Source organism: Octopus sinensis, linkage group LG30 (assembly GCF_006345805.1).
Source record: "Octopus sinensis linkage group LG30, ASM634580v1, whole genome shotgun sequence".
NCBI classification, from domain to species: Eukaryota; Metazoa; Mollusca; class Cephalopoda; order Octopoda; family Octopodidae; genus Octopus; species Octopus sinensis.
This window is the reverse complement of record NC_043026.1, coordinates 12,871,667-12,891,383: the sequence shown is the minus strand read 5'-3', so window position 1 is coordinate 12,891,383 and position 19,717 is coordinate 12,871,667. Positions and strand designations below refer to the sequence as shown.

General features: G+C 38.9%; 3 protein-coding genes across 3 annotated transcripts in view; 2 read left to right on the top strand and 1 right to left on the bottom strand.

Annotated features, from left to right (window-relative positions):
- LOC115226589 (zinc finger protein OZF-like) overlaps positions 1 to 19,717 on the top strand; it is a 414,387-nt gene that overhangs the window by 186,456 nt on the left and 208,214 nt on the right. The gene's annotated exons all lie outside the window — the stretch shown is intronic.
- LOC115226645 (zinc finger protein 845-like) overlaps positions 1 to 19,717 on the bottom strand; it is a 364,992-nt gene that overhangs the window by 193,357 nt on the left and 151,918 nt on the right. The gene's annotated exons all lie outside the window — the stretch shown is intronic.
- The window catches only part of LOC115226533 (zinc finger protein 721-like), a 72,363-nt gene that overhangs the window by 40,044 nt on the left and 12,602 nt on the right, over positions 1 to 19,717 (top strand). The window contains exons 6-7 of the mRNA XM_036515039.1: positions 254 to 432; positions 11,064 to 11,553. Coding sequence (XP_036370932.1) covers positions 254 to 432; positions 11,064 to 11,553 — 669 coding nt within the window. The remainder of the gene's footprint in view (positions 1 to 253; positions 433 to 11,063; positions 11,554 to 19,717) is intronic.

Sequence of the window (19,717 nt, the reverse complement as noted above, 5' to 3'; positions counted from 1 at the left end):
GTATTCATACAGGAGAGACACCATATCATTGTGATATCTGTGGTAAATCTTTCTCTGAAAATATTGCATTAACAAAACACTATTACATTCATACAGGGGAGAAGCCATATCAGTGTGACTTCTGTGGTAAATCATTCTTTCAGAATACTAACTTAACACAACACAAACGTGTCCACACAGGGGAGAGACCATACCATTGTGATATCTGTGGTAAAGTGTTCTCTCAAAGTATTCACTTAACTAAACACAAATCTATTCATACAGGAGAGAAACCATATCAGTGTGATATCTGTGGTAAATCATTCTCCCATAATAGTGTCTTAACTACACACAAATCTATTCATACAGGAAAGAGACCATTTCAGTGTGATATCTGTGGTAAATCATTCTCACAAAGCAATCACTTAACCGAACACATACGTATTCATACAGGTGAGAAACCGTTTCCTTGTGATACCTGTGGTAAATCATTCTCTAATAATAGTAACCTAACACAGCACAGACGTATTCATACAGGTGAGAGACCATTTCCTTGTGATATCTGTGGTAAATCATTCTCTCAAAGTATTCACTTAACTGGACACAAACGTATTCACACAGGAGAGAAGCCGTATCATTGTGATATCTGTGGTAGATCATTCTCTGAAAATAGTAAATTGACCAGACACAAATCTATCCATAGAAGAGAGAAAGGAAAAAGCGAGGATCTTTTGTTTTTGTAATTTTCACCTCTTTTCTTTCTTTATTGTTTATAATGTTTTAAATTCTTCACTCAATAAATATTTTATTCAATAACATAAGTTATGTCTTTTTCATGCACAGGAATCTTGTAAAGTTGTCAAATATGTACAGAAACAATGACCCCCAAGTACAAAACAGAAGAGACCCCAAAGGAAGAACATGAGGCTTAAGTATAGTTTAGTGCCCCACCCCAGACTGATTGTTTGTTATTTTGTTTAACCCTTTCATTACCAAACCGTCTCTGGCTCTGTAGTACAAATGTCTTGTTTTCATAAGTTTTGAATTCAAATCTTCCACCAAACCTTTATCACAATTTATGTTCCTAACACTAGCTTAATGATAACGAAGTTATTTTGCTAAATTCTTTGTTTATATTTAAAGGGATTGAAAGAAACACAGAGCATCTCAACAGAAATACAGTAACAAAAGGGTTAAATTATAAACTTTGAAGAGATATGTTTTTAAGGGTCCAGATTAGGAATACTTTCATTCCCTTTCAGAAGCATATCACAAACGGAATACTGGTTCAAGCAGTTCTTTTCTGAGAGTTTCTGAGGGACCCATACATTATAACGAGAAATGTATTCTAGCTTTGTTAAATTAAATATTAGCTGATGATTCATTTTCCTTGGTGATGTTTAAACAAAGTTTTAATATTTTTACCTTTTGCTCAGTTTACCTGTAATTAGAGTCACTTTGAGACAAAAGTTATGCAATATAATCGATTAAGAACCCTTTCTTTAATTATGTTCCAAATATCATATGTTGATAAGTAAAAAAGTTACAGTTGTTTAATGAAACTAGTCTAAATTCATGATTATTTTAAAATTTAATTGAAATTCGTGAGGGGTATATTTTGATCAGAAATATAGTAACGAAAGGGTTAAAAATGTTCAGTGAAAGATAATTTATTTTAAGAGCATACTTTTCTGTCTATTGGCACAAATCAGTCAATGTTGTTGACTGTATTTTAGTGAAAACCAGCGCTTGAACAAGTTTGCCCAGAGATGTCCCTCTCTCCTACTTTTCATTTGTTATGACAACAGAGTTAGAAACATAGCTGTCTGGTAAAATGGTAATTGGGAGCACTTGACGCCAACCACTCCGTGAGTGTAGTGGGTGCATTTTACGTGCCGGGGGAGACTGGCAGCGGCCACAATCGGTTGGTGCTTTTTACGTGTCACTGGCACATAAGCCAGTCAAGGCTGCGCTGGCATTGGCCACGTTTGGATGGTGCTTTTTACGTGGCACCGGCACAGGTGCCAGGGGAGGCTGGCAGTGGCCACGATTGGTTGGTGCTTTTTACGTGCAACTGGCACAGAGGTCAGTCAAGGCTGCGCTGGCATCGGCCACGTTTGGGTGGTGCTTTTTACGTGCCACCGGCCACGTTCGGTTGGTGCTTTTTACGTGCCACTGGCACAGAAGTCAGTCAAGGCTGCGCTGGCATCGGCCACGTTTGGGTGCTGCTTTTTACGTGCCACCGGCACAGGTATCACAACTGCTATTTCCATTTGATGTTTATTTCGATATTGATGTACTTGACTCAATAGGTCTCCTCAAACACAGCAGGTCACCCTACGATCCAAGGTAAGCACAGCAGGTCGTTCTAAAAGTTCAAAAACAATAGTTCATGTGTGAGGGGATGAGTTTGTAATATCTAATAAGTATACCTGTTTCTTTATTGCCCACAAGGGGCTAAACATAGGGGGAACAAACAAGGACAAAGGGATTAAGTTGATTACATCGACCTCAGTGTATAGCTGGTACTTAATTTATCGACCCCGAAAGGATGAAAGTCAAAGTCGACCTCGGCGGAATTGGAACTCGCAACGTTATGGCAGACGAAATACGTCTACGCATTTCGCCCGGCGTGCTAACGATTCTGCCAGCTCGCCGCCTATCGAATAAATATACCACCTTCTAATCCTCCCCGTCTTTCACTCTTGATAGCTGTTTGTGCTGGACTACGTTCACCAAAATTGCTTTTCATGATATAATTGAGAAAGCTGCAGATTTGTATTAAATATACACAAACAATTGACAAATGCCTTTGTAGACACTACAACAGCATTGCTGTGAAGACTCTGTCATAGAAACGAATGGATTAATTGTTGCTGTGGCTAAAACCTACAACACTGACCTGAATTCAGGCGAAGTTTAAAATGCCTGTTAAAGTTGTTGTGAAGTGTCACATTTATATAATTACGTTTTCATATCAATGAAAGCAGGTTTAGTTAAAACATTGCTTTCAGAGAATGAGTCAATGAAATATCTGTTTCTTTACTGCCCACAAGGGGCTAAACAGAGGGGACAACCAAGGACAGACAAAGGGATTAAGTCGATTACATCGACCCAAGTGCGAAACTGGTACTTTATTTATCGACCCCAAAAAGTATGAAAGGCAAAGTCGACCTCGGCGGAATTTGAACTCAGAACACAGCGGCAGATGAAATACCTATTTCTTTATTAGCCACAAGGGGCTAAACATAGTGGGGACAAACAAGGACAGACAAAGGGATTGAGTCGATTACATGGACCCCAGTGGGTAACTGGTACTTTATTTATCGACCCCCGAAAGGATGAAAGACAAAGTCGACCTCGGCGGAATTTGAACTCTGAACGTAACGGCAGACGAAATACCTATTTCTTTACTACCCACAAGGGGCTAAACTCAGAACACAGCGGCAGATGAAATGGAAACATCTCGACCAAGATGAAATAATTTGGGTGAAGATGGCAAAGAATGGACCGAAAGGATTATAGAAGTGGAAAGGGCGTGGTGAGCAGTGACGTGGAATAACCTGATTGGACGAGCAGTAAAGACAGATATTAACACGCACGCAAACATGAATAAATTAACTGGAAATCGATTTAAATAGTTTGTTCATACGCATGCGCATTGGAAGTACTTTCCTAGAAAAGTCTGCGAATCCGTTCCTGACAAGAATCTTCCCTTCTCAGCTGATGACGATCCTTGTAATAGGCCCTTGAAGTTTATTCCTCACCTGCCTGACACACACATATATAACAACACTATCCTTCATGAAACATTTCCGTAAGTATTAAGCAAAGAAGAATTTCATTGTTTTTAATTCTGTAGACTTTCGGTCTTTGGCGCCTCGATTCTTTGTGTCTCTTCTGTGTTTTATGAACGAGAGATGTCCCTGATTTGTGCGGGATTTGGCTGCTATTTCTAGCTATAGAAGAGAGATGCCATGATGTCTGTGTGATTTAGCTGCTATTTCTAGCTATGGAAGAGAGATTCTATGATCTGTGTGTGATTTGGCTGCTATTTCTAGCTATAGACGAGAGATTCCATAATCTCTGTGTGATTTAGCTGCTATTTCTAGCTATAGAAGAGAGATTCTATGATCTGTGTGTGACTTCGCTGCTATTTCTAGCTATGGAACAGACACTCTATGGTCTGTGTGTGATTTCGCTGCTATTCCTAGCTATATAACAGAGATTCCATGATCTGTGTGTGATTTGGCTGCTATTTCTAGCTATAGAAGAGGGATTCTATGATCTGTGTGTGATTTGGCTGCTATTTCTAGCTATAGAAGAGAGATTCCATGACCTGTGTGTGATTTGGCTGCTATTTCTAGCTATAGAAGAGAGATTCCATGATCTGTGTGAGATTTGGCTGCTATTTCTAGCTATAGAAGAGAGATTCTATGATCTGTGTGTGATTTGGCTGCTATTTCTAGCTATGGAAGAGGGACTCTATGATCTGCGTGTGAGCTGGCAGAAACGTTAGCACACCGGGCGAAATGCATTACGGTATTTCGTCCGTCGCTGCGTTTTGAGTTCAAATTCCGCCGAGGTCGACTTTTCCTTTCATCCTTTAGGGGTCGATAAATTAAGTACTAGTTACGCACTGGGGTCGATGTAATCGACTTAACCTGTTTGTCGCGTCTTGTGGGTAATAAAGAAATATATTTCTAGCAGTGACTGAAAGGTTCTATGATTAATGCGAGATTTGGCTGCTATTTCTAGCAGTGACTGAAAGGTTCTATGATTAATGCGAGATTTGGCTGCTATTTCTGCACTACTTAAGTACAACGCCAACATAGAGTCTCTAAATCTTAAGGATATGGAGTTGGCGAGGGGCAATGTAAGGTGACGAAGACTGCTTTTAATTATGTAAGGGGTCTCGCGATATCGTCCCTTTTTAATCTGATCTTTTACTGTGCCCCGTCGTTCGGTTTAGCTTTTAGTGTTACCGTGAGGTGGTGTCTACACACGCTTCACCCCCGCCCATTCTGTGATATTCTCATCATCTCTTGTGCTTGCATCGGCAATAAGTGGGCACAACTAGCGAACAGTGGTCCCGGTGCGCGCACTCGCGCTAGCTAGTCGTGAGTAGTCGATCCTACAACGTCTTGCGCGTGCGCAAATGATTAGATTCACGCATGCGCGATAAACAAATTAATTAATATTGTTTTACACAAATTAAATATTTTTCGAACAAGGTAAATAATTCTGGCGATCTTAAGGTATAAGTACCGATGTACTTCAGGAAGTACCAGATACATTTCAGAAAAGTGGGTTTTTTTAATATATATATGGGGGGGGGGGTAGAGTTGGGGCGATCCTTCGGTATAGGTACACACGTGACTTTGTTTACATATCTGAAGGTAACAGAAACCCTTTTCTCCCACCCCTAACCCTAATCCTAACCCCCCCCCATATATAAAAAAACAACACTTTTTTTTAAATGTATCCGGTACTTATACCGTAAGATCGCCATCATTTTTTAAAACTTTTTACTAAGTAAATAATTGATTTACTAAATTTAATAAAATTGTTTGGGCTCGACTATTTACGACTAGCAAGCATGCCGGGACTACTGTTCGCTAGTAGTACCGGATTATGTAGGAATTTGTTGTGAAAAGTATAATTGAATGGGGTTTATGTATAATTTATACGCCTCGACTTGCTTTCCTCGTACTTGTAGATTTGAAATTATGCTGAAAATTAAGGCAGAATGTCAGACTAGCGCATCGATGTTATTCCTTTGAGGGGATCTTTTCAAATTACCTTCAGCGAGCATTTGAGAATGAGGAGCTCCTTTAGAAACGTACCACTCCGAGAAAATGAAATGCAATTTTTAAAAAAAGTTATTAAAATAGAAATTATATACAAAGTAAATGGTGTATGGAGAAAATTAGAAAGATTCATCCATTTAAATATATTTTATACTAAGGAGTGGCTGTGCGGTAAGTAGCTTGCTAACCAACCACATGGTCCCGAGTTCAGTCCCACTGCGTGGCACCTTGGGCAAGTGTCTTCGGCTATAGCGCCGGGCCGACCAGTGCCTTGTGAATGGATTTGGTAGACGGAAACTGAAAGAAGCCCGTCGTATATATATGTGTGTGTGTGTGTTTGTCCCCCTAGCATCGCTTGACAACCGATGCTGGTGTGTTTACGTCCCCGTCACGTAGCGGTTCAGCAAAAGTAGAACGATACAATAAGTACTGGGCTTACAAAAGAATAAGTCCCGGGTTCGACGATTTGCACGACTAAAGGCGGTGCTCCAGTATGGCCGCAGCCAAATGACGGAAACAAGTAAAAGAGTAAAGAGTATACAAAATAAACGGTGTGTGCAAAAAATTAGGAAGATTCATCCATTTAAAGACCCCCTAACTCGGGTTCCCGCGAATAGAAAGGAATGTGTGGGACCGTACAAGGGGAGGTAATTTGCTTTTACCATTCAGGTAAATTCCTGATTGTGTTTTTATGGTGCACCCTCTTAAGGTTTATGGCTAGGTTCTGGGTCCGGTTCGGTGGTGTGCGCTCACTTTACCATTGCCCAGAAATAGGTATAAAACAATAGAGTGGGCAGTAAAACGACAGGCACAACACCACAGTGGGGACCAAAAAAAAAACAACATGAAACGAATGAAATAGCAGCAGGATCCCCTCTCCCACGAAGTACCATTTAATCTTATTATAAGCAGTTTTTTAACTATTTCTTTTCTATTTTTTTCACGTATTTCTGTATTTCTTAAGTAGCCTCTACCATCTTACGCGGTTGTTTCTTTATAATTTCAGGACATCAGATGACTTTGACATAACAGAAGAATCATCCTCAATATCTGCCGTGTTTTAAAGACTAAACGAAATTATTCCATGGAACAGATGTATCAGATTGTTTCTACAAATACGTGGAAGAATTCCTGTGAAACATTTGCTTTGACATAATATTATCAGCGAAATTTGTGACCCTCCCTGACTGGAGTGTGAAGAAGAGGAACCTGTTTGCTGATTGAAGTTGGATTTAATTTATGGAAGTGTTGCTAAAGAAAGGTAACACTGGACAGAGATTCAGCCAAAGAAATATTTGAAAAAATAAAGCATACGAACAAAAGCAAGGAAAATATATAAACTGGGATCTGAGAGGAAAAATAATGGATGAGAGAGAGAATATTGTAGAATTGATATCCTTAGAAGACGTGATGAAAAAGATATCCTATGACTGTGATATTTGTACAAAGTCCTTTTCTCAAGAAAGTGACCTTCTAAGGCACAAATGTATTCATACAGGAGATAAACCCTATCACTGTGATGTCTGTGGTAAATCATTCTGTCACAACAGTAGCTTAATGAAACACAAATATATTCATACAGGAGAGACACCATATCATTGTGATATCTGTGGTAAATCCTTTTCTCATATTAGTATCTTTACTAGACATAAACGTATTCACACAGAAGAGAAACCATGTCATTGTGATATCTGTGGTAAATCATTCTCTGAAACTAATCACTTAACTACACACCAACGCGTTCATACAGGAGAAAAACCATATCACTGTGATGTCTGTGGTAAATCTTTCTCTCAAAGTAGTCACTTAACTGGTCACAAACTTATTCATACAGGTGAGAAACCATATCATTGTGACATCTGTGGTCAATCATTCTCTCAAAGTGCTCACTTATCTACACACGTACGTATTCACACAGGAGAGAAACCATATCAGTGTGTTATCTGTGGTAAATCATTCTCTGAAAATCATGCCTTAACAAAGCACAATCGCACTCACACAGGAGAGAAACCATATCGGTGTGATATCTGTGGTGTATCATATTGTCATAATCGTGCCTTAATTATACACAAGCGTGTTCATACAGGAGAGAGACCATATCACTGTGATATCTGTGGTAAATCATTCTCTTCAAATAGTGTTTTAGCTAGACACAAACGTACACATACAGGTGAAAAACTATTTCACTCTTTTCATGCAGGAGGGAAACCATATCAGTGTGATATCTGCGGTAAACCATTCTCTCAGAATTGTGCCTTAACTAAACACAAGCGTGTTCATACAGGAGAGAAACCATATCAGTGTGATATCTGCGGTAAATCATTCTCTCACAGAAGTGCCTTAACTATACACAAACGTGTTCATACAGGAGAGAAACCATATCAGTGTGATATTTGCAATATATCATTCTCTCAAAGTACTCGCTTAACAGAACACAAATATATTCATACAGGAGAGAAACCATATCGTTGTGATGTCTGTGGTAAATCATTCTCTCAAAATATTAGCTTAACAGATCACAAACGCACTCATACAGGAGAGAAACCACATCGTTGTGATGTCTGTGGTAAATCATTCTCTCGAAATATTAGCTTAACAGTACACAAACGCACTCATACAGGAGAGAAACCATATGATTGTGATGTCTGTGGTAAATCATTCTCTGACAATAGAAACTTAATAAAACACAAACGCCTTCATATCGGGTTGAAACCATATCATTGTGATATTTGTGGTAAATTATTTTCTCAAAGTATTCACTTAACTGACCACATACGTGTTCATACAGGAGAGAAACCCTATCATTGTGATATCTGTGGTAAATCGTTCTCTCATAGTAGTAGCTTCAAGAAACACAAATGTGTTATTTATACTGGAGAGAAACCATATCAGTGTGATATCTGTGGTGTATCATTCTCTCAAAAAAGTCACTTAACTAGGCACAATTTTATTCATACAGGAGAGAAATCATATCAGTGTGATATCTGTGGTAAATCATTCTCTCAAAAAAGTCACTTAACTAGGCACAATTTTATTCACACAGGAGAGAAAGGAAAGAGCTAGCTTCCACAATTTTTTGTTTGCTGTTTATTTTTAATGATCTTATGGTCTGTACAATTGAAATTAAAGCATTTTCAAAACTTATCCATTTCTCTGCAAGTTATTAGGGAAGAAGCATATACATCATCAAGGAACATTTATACACATGTATATTTATATATACCTACATATACACACATGTCTTTGCTATGTTTTTAAAACACATAAAACTCATAGATGCATACTTTTATAATATTTTACACTTAAACCGCCACAGGACAATATCTTTAGAGTTGCTTCTTAAAGTGTCCTTCACTTTTTTCATGAGAAATGCGACACATTTCAGAGTATTTGGCTGCTATTTCTAGCATGATGTTAGGCCATCTATAGGACAATATTTGTCATGGATGCTTTGTAAATTGACCTTCGATTTTAATTTGTGATAAAACAAAAATGTGAAGGTTTCAGTGACTGTTTCTGGCATGAAATGAGACCATATACAGGCCGATTTCCTTTATAAATGCTTCTTAACGGTCCTTCAAATTTTATATGGAAAATAGAGTGAATTTGAAGTCACTTGGTTTCTATTTCTAGCAGGAAAAATGACCATCCATGGGAAAGCTTTTAATAAATGCCTCTTTAAGTGTCCTTCTCTTTTTTTATGAACCCCCAACAGCAACAACAACAACAACAACCCTGCGAGGACGAAAGGCAATGTTTGTGCGTGTGTGCAGTTGGAATGTCACTGCAACAACAACAACAACAATCTATTCTTATTAAACGTTAAAAACTGTCAGATGCAGACTGCACACACGCACACACAACGCTGATGACGACGATGATGATGATGATGATGATGATGACGATGATGATGATGATGGTGATGATGATCGTGAAGAAGAAGAAGATTGAATTTTAATATTTCTGGAAATATTTATTTGTCAAAATAAAAGAATGCAAAAGATTGATGTCCAGGAATAATTCCAAAAACCATCAAAGAATTGTCTGAAACATCCAAACCAAGAACTTCAAAGACTTCATTATCATCCCCTCTGAGGAGTAAATATTTTGAATTATCTTTATATCCCAGGATTTCATCATCTTCAGATGTTTCCTCTTCAATATGTCGAGGTATTTCGTAAATATTGTTCTCTAAATCTGTTATCTAAACACATTCACCAATTATGGTCAGACGAGGTCTTGCAATATGATAATGTTCCAGACCAAAAATTATTCCTCCTTCTATTCTTATCTTCCTCACCAAAGACTTTTCCCTGAACCATTCCACAAAACAAAAAACTTCCCACCCTTCAAAGCACTCCTCCAACTTCATCACCCTCCTCAAAACAAAAACATCACCAAAAGATGTGACTCCCACATCATCCACTCCTTCCAACCTTCCCAATCTCCTCATCTTCCCACGACACACTTCATCTTTACATTTCCCATCTTCGATATCAACCACATCCACATAATAAGGGTCAAAGATGTCTGGGTCTTTGCAATAATAGTAATCCTTGTTGATCTCCTGTGAAACATTTGCTTTGACATAATATTATCAGTGAAATTTGTGAACCTCCCTGACTGGAGTGTGAAGAAGAGGAACCTGTTTGCTGATTGAAGTTGGATTTAATTTATGGAAGTGTTGCTAAAGAAAGGTAACACTGGACAGAAATTCAGCCAAAGAAATATTTGTAAAAAATTAAGCATACAAACAAAAGCAAGGAAAATATATAAACTGGGATTTGAGAGGAAAAATAATGGATGAGAGAGAGAATATTGTAGAATTGATTTCCTCTGAACCCATAACAAAAGAGATGAAATCATGTGACAGTGATATGTGTACAAGGTCCTTCCTTCAAAAGGGTAACCTACTTAGTCAAAAACGTTTTCAGACAGGAGAGAAACCCTATCCTTGTGACATCTGTGGTAAATCGTTCTCTCAAAGTGTTCACGTAACTGCACACAAACGCATTCATACAGGCGAGAAACCATATCAGTGTGATATCTGTGGTAAATCATTCTCTCAAAGTGCTCACTTATCTACACACAAACGTGTTCATACAGGAGAGAAACCATATCATTGTGATGTCTGTGGTAAATCATTCTCTGAAAATACTGCCTTAACAAAGCACAATCGTATTCATACAGGGGAAAAGCCATATCATTGTGATATCTGTGGTATATCATACTCCCATAGTAGTGCCTTAGCTATGCACAAACGTGTTCATACAGGAGAGAAACCATATCACTGTGATATCTGTGGTAAATCATTCTCTCACAGTAGTCAATTAACAAAACACAGACGTATTCAAACAGGAGAGAAACCATATCACTGTGATGTCTGTGGTAAATCATTCTCTGCAAATAGTACCTTAGTTATACACAAACGTATTCATACAGGAGAGACACCATATCATTGTGATATCTGTGGTAAATCTTTCTCTGAAAATATTGCATTAACAAAACACTATTACATTCATACAGGGGAGAAGCCATATCAGTGTGATATCTGTGGTAAATCATTCTTTCAGAATACTAACTTAACACAACACAAACGTGTCCATACGGGGGAGAGACCATACCATTGTGATATCTGTGGTAAAGTGTTCTCTCAAAGTATTCACTTAACTAAACACAGATCTATTCATACAGGAGAGAAACCATATCAGTGTGATATCTGTGGTAAATCATTCTCCCATAATAGTGTCTTAACTACACACAAATCTATTCATACGGGAAAGAGACCATTTCAGTGTGATATCTGTGGTAAATCATTCTCACAAAGCAATCACTTAACCGAACACATACGTATTCATACAGGTGAGAAACCGTTTCCTTGTGATACCTGTGGTAAATCATTCTCTAATAATAGTAACCTAACACAGCACAGACGTATTCATACAGGTGAGAGACCATTTCCTTGTGATATCTGTGGTAAATCATTCTCTCAAAGTATTCACTTAACTGGACACAAACGTATTCACACAGGAGAGAAGCCGTATCATTGTGATATCTGTGGTAGATCATTCTCTGAAAATAGTAAATTGACCAGACACAAATCTATCCATAGAAGAGAGAAAGGAAAAAGTGAGGATCTTTTGTTTTTGTAATTTTCACCTCTTTTCTTTCTTTGTTGTTTATCCAACCCATGCTAGCATGGAAAACGGACGCTAAATGATGATGATGATGATGATGATGAATGTTTTAAATTCTTCACTCAATAAATATTTTATACAATAACATAAGTTATGAGTTTTCATGCACAGGAATCTTGTAAAGTTGTCAGATATGTACAGAAACAATGACCCCCACGTACAAAACAGAAGAGACCCCAAAGGAAAAACATGAGGCTTAAGTATAGTTTAGTACACCACACCAGACTGATTGTTTGTTATTTTGTTTAACCCTTTCATTACCAAACTGGCTCTGTAATACAAATGTCTTGTTTTCATAAGTTTTGAATTCAAACCTTAGTCACAATTTATGTTCCTACCACTAGCTTAAGGATAACTAAGTTATTTTACTAAATTCTTTGTCATATTTAAAACACAGAGCATCTCAACAGAAATACAGTAACAAAAGGGTTAAATTCTAAACTTTGAAGAGATATGTTTTTAAGGGTCCAGATTAGGAATACTTTCATTCCCTTTCAAAAGCATATCACAAACGGAATGCTGGTTCAAGCAATTCTTTTCTGAGAGTTTCTGAGGGACCCATACATTATAGCGAGAAATGTATTCTAGCTTTGTTGAATTAAATATTAGCTGATGATTCATTTTCCTTGGTGATGTTTAAACAAAGTTTTAATATTTTTACCTTTTGCTCAGTTTACCTGTAATTACAGTCACTTTGAGACAAAAGTTATGCAATATAATCGATTAAGAACCCTTTCTTTAATTATGTTCCAAATTTCACATAAATATGTTGATAAGTAAAAAAGTTACAGTTGTTTAATGAAACTAGTCTAAATTCATGATTATTTTAGAATTTAATTGAAACTCGTGAGGGGTATATTTTGATCAGAAATATAGTAACGAAAGGGTTAAAAATGTTCAGTGAAAGATAATTTATTTTAAGAGCATACTTTTCTGTCTATTGGCACAAATCAGTCAATGTTGTTGACTGTATTTTAGTTAAAACCAGCGCTTGAACAAGTATGCCCAGAGATGTCCCTCTCTCCTACTTTTCATTCGTTATGACTAAAGAATTAGAAACGTAGCTGTCTGGTAAAATGCTAAATGGGAGCATTTGACGCCAACCACTCCATGAGTGTAGTGGGTGTATTTTACGTGCCACCGGCACAGGTGCCGGGGGAGGCTAGCAGCGGCCACGATCGGTCGGTGCTTTTTACATACAAGGGGAGGCTGGCAGTGGACACGATCGGTTGGTGCTTTTTACATGCAAGGGGAGGCTGGCAGCAGCCCCATCGGATGGTGCTTTTTACGTGCCATCGGCACAGGTGCCAGAGGAGGCTGGCAGCAGCCCGATCGGTTGGTGCTTTTTACATGCCACTGGCACAGAAGCCAGTCAAGGCTGCGCTGGCATCGGCCACGTTTGGATGGTGCTTTTTACATGCCACCGGCACAGGGATCACAACTGCTATTTCCATTTGATGTTTATTTTGATATTGATGTACCTGACTCAATAGGTCTCCTCAAGCACAGCAGGTCATCCTACGATCCAAGGTAAGCACAGCAGGTCGTTCTAAAAGTTCAAAAACAATAGTTCATGTGTGAGGGGATGAGTTTGTAATATCTAATAAGTATACCTGTTTCTTTATTGCCCACAAGGGGCTAAACATAGAGGGAGCAAACAAGGACAAAGGGATTAAGTTGATTACGTCGACCTCAGTGTATAACTGGTACTTAATTTATCGACCCCAAAAGGATGAAAGTCAAAGTCGACCTCGGCGGAATTTGAACTCAGAACGTAACAGCAACGCATTTCGCCCAGCGTGCTAACGATTCTGCCAGCTCGCCGCCTATCGAATAAATATACCACCTTCTAATCCTCCCCGTCTTTCACTCTTGATAGCTGTTTGTGCTGGACTACGTTCACCAAAATTGCTTTTCATGATATAATTGAGAAAGCTGCAGATTTGTATTAAATATACACAAACAATTGACAAATGCCTTTGTAGACACTACAACAGCATTGGCGTGAAGACTCTGTCATAGAAACGAATGGATTAATTGTTGCTGTGGCTAAAACCTACAACACTGACCTGAATTCAGGCGAAGTTTAAAATGCCTGTTAAAGTTGTTGTTATGAAGTGTCACATTTATATAATTACGTTTTCATATCAATGAAAGCAGGTTTAGTTAAAACATTGCTTTCAGAGAATGAGTCAATGAAATATCTGTTTCTTTACTGCCCACAAGGGGCTAAACATAGAGGGGACAAACAAGGACAGACAAAGGGATTAAGTCGATTACATCGATCCCAGGGCGAAACTGGTACTTTATTTATCGACCCCAAAAGTATGAAAGGCAAAGTCGACCTCGGCAGAATTTGAACTCAGAACACAGCGGCAGATGAAAGGGAAATATCTGTTTCTTTACTGCCCACAAGGGGCTAAACACAGAGGGGACAGACAAAGGAATTCAGTCGATTACATCGATCCCAGTGGGTAACTGGTACTTAATTTATCGATTCCGAAAGGATGAATGGCAAAGTCGACCTCGGCGGAATTTGAACTCAGAACACAGCGGCAGATGAAAGGGAAATATCTGTTTCTTTACTGCCCACAAGGGGCTAAACACAGAGGGGACAGACAAAGGGATTCAGTCGATTACATCGATCCCAGTGGGTAACTGGTACTTTATTTATCGACCCCAAAAGGATGAAAGGCAAAGTCGACCTCGGCGGAATTTGAACTCAGAACGTATGGGCAGACGAAATACCTATTTCTTTATTACCCACAAGGGGTTAAACACAGAGGGGACAAACAAGGACAGACATAGGTATTAAGTCGATTATATCGACCCTAGTGCGTAACTGGTACTTAATTTATCGACCCCAAAAGAATGAAAGGCAAAGTCGACCTCGGCGGAATTTGAACTCTGAACGTAACGGCAGACGAAATACCTATTTCTTTACTACCCACAAGGGGCTAAACACAGACGGGACAAACAAGGACAGACAAAGGGATTGAGTCGATTACATGGACCCCAGTGGGTAACTGGTACTTAATTTATCGACCCCGAAAGAATGAAAGGCAAAGTCGACCTCGGCGGAATTTGAACTCAGAACACAGCGGCAGATGAAATACCTATTTCTTTATTAGCCACAAGGGGCTAAACATAGTGGGGACAAACAAGGACAGACAAAGGGATTGAGTCGATTACATGGACCCCAGTGGGTAACTGGTACTTTATTTATCGACCCCCGAAAGGATGAAAGACAAAGTCGACCTCGGCGGAATTTGAACTCTGAACGTAACGGCAGACGAAATACCTATTTCTTTACTACCCACAAGGGGCTAAACTCAGAACACAGCGGCAGATGAAATGGAAACATCTCGACCAAGATGAAATAATTTGGGTGAAGATGGCAAAGAATGGACCGAAAGGATTATAGAAGTGGAAAGGGCGTGGTGAGCAGTGACGTGGAATAACCTGATTGGACGAGCAGTAAAGACAGATATTAACACGCACGCAAACATGAATAAATTAACTGGAAATCGATTTAAATAGTTTGTTCATACGCATGCGCATTGGAAGTACTTTCCTAGAAAAGTCTGCGAATCCGTTTCTGACAAGAATCTTCCCTTCTCAGCTGATGACGATCCTTGTAATAGGCCCTTGAAGTTTATTCCTCACCTGCTAGACACACACACATATAACAACACTATCCTTCATGAAACATTTCCGTAAGTATTAAGCAAAGAAGATTTTCATTGTTTTTAATTCTGTAGACTTTCGGTCTTTGGCGCCTCGATTCTTTGTGTCTCTTCTGTGTTTTATGAACGAGAGATGTCCCTGATTTGTGCGGGATTTGGCTGCTATTTCTAGCCATATAACAGAGATTCCATGATCTGCGTGTGATTTGCCTGCTATTTCTAGCTATGGAAGAGAGACTCTATGATCTGTGTGTGATTTGGCTGCTATTTCTAGCTATAGAAGAGAGATGCCATGATCTCTGTGTGATTTAGCTGCTATTTCTAGCTATGGAAGAGAGATTCTATGATCTGTGTGTGATTTGGCTGCTATTTCTAACTATAGACGAGAGATTCCATAATCTCTGTGTGATTTAGCTGCTATTTCTAGCTATAGAAGAGAGATTCTATGATCTGTGTGTGATTTGGCTGCTATTTCTAGCTATATAACAGAGATTCCATGATCTGTGTGTGATTTGGCTGCTATTTCTAGCTATAGAAGAGAGATTCTATGATCTGTGTGTGACTTCGCTGCTATTTCTAGCTATGGAACAGACACTCTATGGTCTGTGTGTGATTTCGCTGCTATTCCTAGCTATATAACAGAGATTCTATGATCTGTGTGTGATTTGGCTGCTATTTCTAGCTATAGAAGAGGGATTCTATGATCTGTGTGTGATTTGGCTGCTATTTCTAGCTATAGAAGAGAGATTCCATGACCTGTGTGTGATTTGGCTGCTATTTCTAGCTATAGAAGAGAGATTCTATGATCTGTGTGTGATTTGGCTGCTATTTCTAGCTATGGAAGAGGGACTCTATGATCTGCGTGTGAGCTGGCAGAAACGTTAGCACACCGGGCGAAATGCATTACGGTATTTCGTCCGTCGCTGCGTTTTGAGTTCAAATTCCGCCGAGGTCGACTTTTCCTTTCATCCTTTAGGGGTCGATAAATTAAGTACTAGTTACGCACTGGGGTCGATGTAATCGACTTAACCCGTTTGTCTCTCCTTGTTTGTCGCGTCTTGTGGGTAATAAAGAAATATATTTCTAGCAGTGACTGAAAGGTTCTATGATTAATGCGAGATTTGGCTGCTATTTCTAGCAGTGACTGAAAGGTTCTATGATTAATGCGAGATTTGGCTGCTATTTCTGCACTACTTAAGTACAACGCCAACATAGAGTCTCTAAATCTTAAGGATATGGAGTTGGCGAGGGGCAATGTAAGGTGACGAAGACTGCTTTTAATTATGTAAGGGGTCTCGCGATATCGTCCCTTTTTAATCTGATCTTTTACTGTGCCCCGTCGTTCGGTTTAGCTTTTAGTGTTACCGTGAGGTGGTGTCTACACACGCTTCACCCCCGCCCATTCTGTGATATTCTCATCATCTCTTGTGCTTGCATCGGCAATAAGTGGGCACAACTAGCGAACAGTGGTCCCGGTGCGCGCACTCGCGCTAGCTAGTCGTGAGTAGTCGATCCTACAACGTCTTGCGCGTGCGCAAATGATTAGATTCACGCATGCGCGATAAACAAATTAATTAATATTGTTTTACACAAATTAAATATTTTTCGAACAAGGTAAATAATTCTGGCGATCTTAAGGTATAAGTACCGATGTACTTCAGGAAGTACCAGATACATTTCAGAAAAGTGGGTTTTTTTAATATATATATGGGGGGGGGTAGAGTTGGGGCGATCCTTCGGTATAGGTACACACGTGACTTTGTTTACATATCTGAAGGTAACAGAAACTCTTTTCTCCCACCCCTAACCCTAATCCTAACCCCCCCCCCATATATAAAAAAACAACACTTTTTTTTAAATGTATCCGGTACTTATACCGTAAGATCGCCATCATTTTTTAAAACTTTTTACTAAGTAAATAATTGATTTACTAAATTTAATAAAATTGTTTGGGCTCGACTATTTACGACTAGCAAGCATGCCGGGACTACTGTTCGCTAGTAGTACCGGATTATGTAGGAATTTGTTGTGAAAAGTATAATTGAATGGGGTTTATGTATAATTTATACGCCTCGACTTGCTTTCCTCGTACTTGTAGATTTGAAATTATGCTGAAAATTAAGGCAGAATGTCAGACTAGCGCATCGATGTTATTCCTTTGAGGGGATCTTTTCAAATTACCTTCAGCGAGCATTTGAGAATGAGGAGCTCCTTTAGAAACGTACCACTCCGAGAAAATGAAATGCAATTTTTAAAAAAAGTTATTAAAATAGAAATTATATACAAAGTAAATGGTGTATGGAGAAAATTAGAAAGATTCATCCATTTAAATATATTTTATACTAAGGAGTGGCTGTGCGGTAAGTAGCTTGCTAACCAACCACATGGTCCCGAGTTCAGTCCCACTGCGTGGCACCTTGGGCAAGTGTCTTCGGCTATAGCGCCGGGCCGACCAGTGCCTTGTGAATGGATTTGGTAGACGGAAACTGAAAGAAGCCCGTCGTATATATATGTGTGTGTGTGTGTTTGTCCCCCTAGCATCGCTTGACAACCGATGCTGGTGTGTTTACGTCCCCGTCACGTAGCGGTTCAGCAAAAGTAGAACGATACAATAAGTACTGGGCTTACAAAAGAATAAGTCCCGGGTTCGACGATTTGCACGACTAAAGGCGGTGCTCCAGTATGGCCGCAGCCAAATGACGGAAACAAGTAAAAGAGTAAAGAGTATACAAAATAAACGGTGTGTGCAAAAAATTAGGAAGATTCATCCATTTAAAGACCCCCTAACTCGGGTTCCCGCGAATAGAAAGGAATGTGTGGGACCGTACAAGGGGAGGTAATTTGCTTTTACCATTCAGGTAAATTCCTGATTGTGTTTTTATGGTGCACCCTCTTAAGGTTTATGGCTAGGTTCTGGGTCCGGTTCGGTGGTGTGCGCTCACTTTACCATTGCCCAGAAATAGGTATAAAACAATAGAGTGGGCAGTAAAACGACAGGCACAACACCACAGTGGGGACCAAAAAAAAAACAACATGAAACGAATGAAATAGCAGCAGGATCCCCTCTCCCACGAAGTACCATTTAATCTTATTATAAGCAGTTTTTTAACTATTTCTTTTCTATTTTTTTCACGTATTTCTGTATTTCTTAAGTAGCCTCTACCATCTTACGCGGTTGTTTCTTTATAATTTCAGGACATCAGATGACTTTGACATAACAGAAGAATCATCCTCAATATCTGCCGTGTTTTAAAGACTAAACGAAATTATTCCATGGAACAGATGTATCAGATTGTTTCTACAAATACGTGGAAGAATTCCTGTGAAACATTTGCTTTGACATAATATTATCAGCGAAATTTGTGACCCTCCCTGACTGGAGTGTGAAGAAGAGGAACCTGTTTGCTGATTGAAGTTGGATTTAATTTATGGAAGTGTTGCTAAAGAAAGGTAACACTGGACAGAGATTCAGCCAAAGAAATATTTGAAAAAATAAAGCATACGAACAAAAGCAAGGAAAATATATAAACTGGGATCTGAGAGGAAAAATAATGGATGAGAGAGAGAATATTGTAGAATTGATATCCTTAGAAGACGTGATGAAAAAGATATCCTATGACTGTGATATTTGTACAAAGTCCTTTTCTCAAGAAAGTGACCTTCTAAGGCACAAATGTATTCATACAGGAGATAAACCATATCACTGTGATGTCTGTGGTAAATCATTCTGTCACAACAGTAGCTTAATGAAACACAAATATATTCATACAGGAGAGACACCATATCATTGTGATATCTGTGGTAAATCCTTTTCTCATATTAGTATCTTTACTAGACATAAACGTATTCACACAGAAGAGAAACCATGTCATTGTGATATCTGTGGTAAATCATTCTCTGAAACTAATCACTTAACTACACACCAACGCGTTCATACAGGAGAAAAACCATATCACTGTGATGTCTGTGGTAAATCTTTCTCTCAAAGTAGTCACTTAACTGGTCACAAACTTATTCATACAGGTGAGAAACCATATCATTGTGA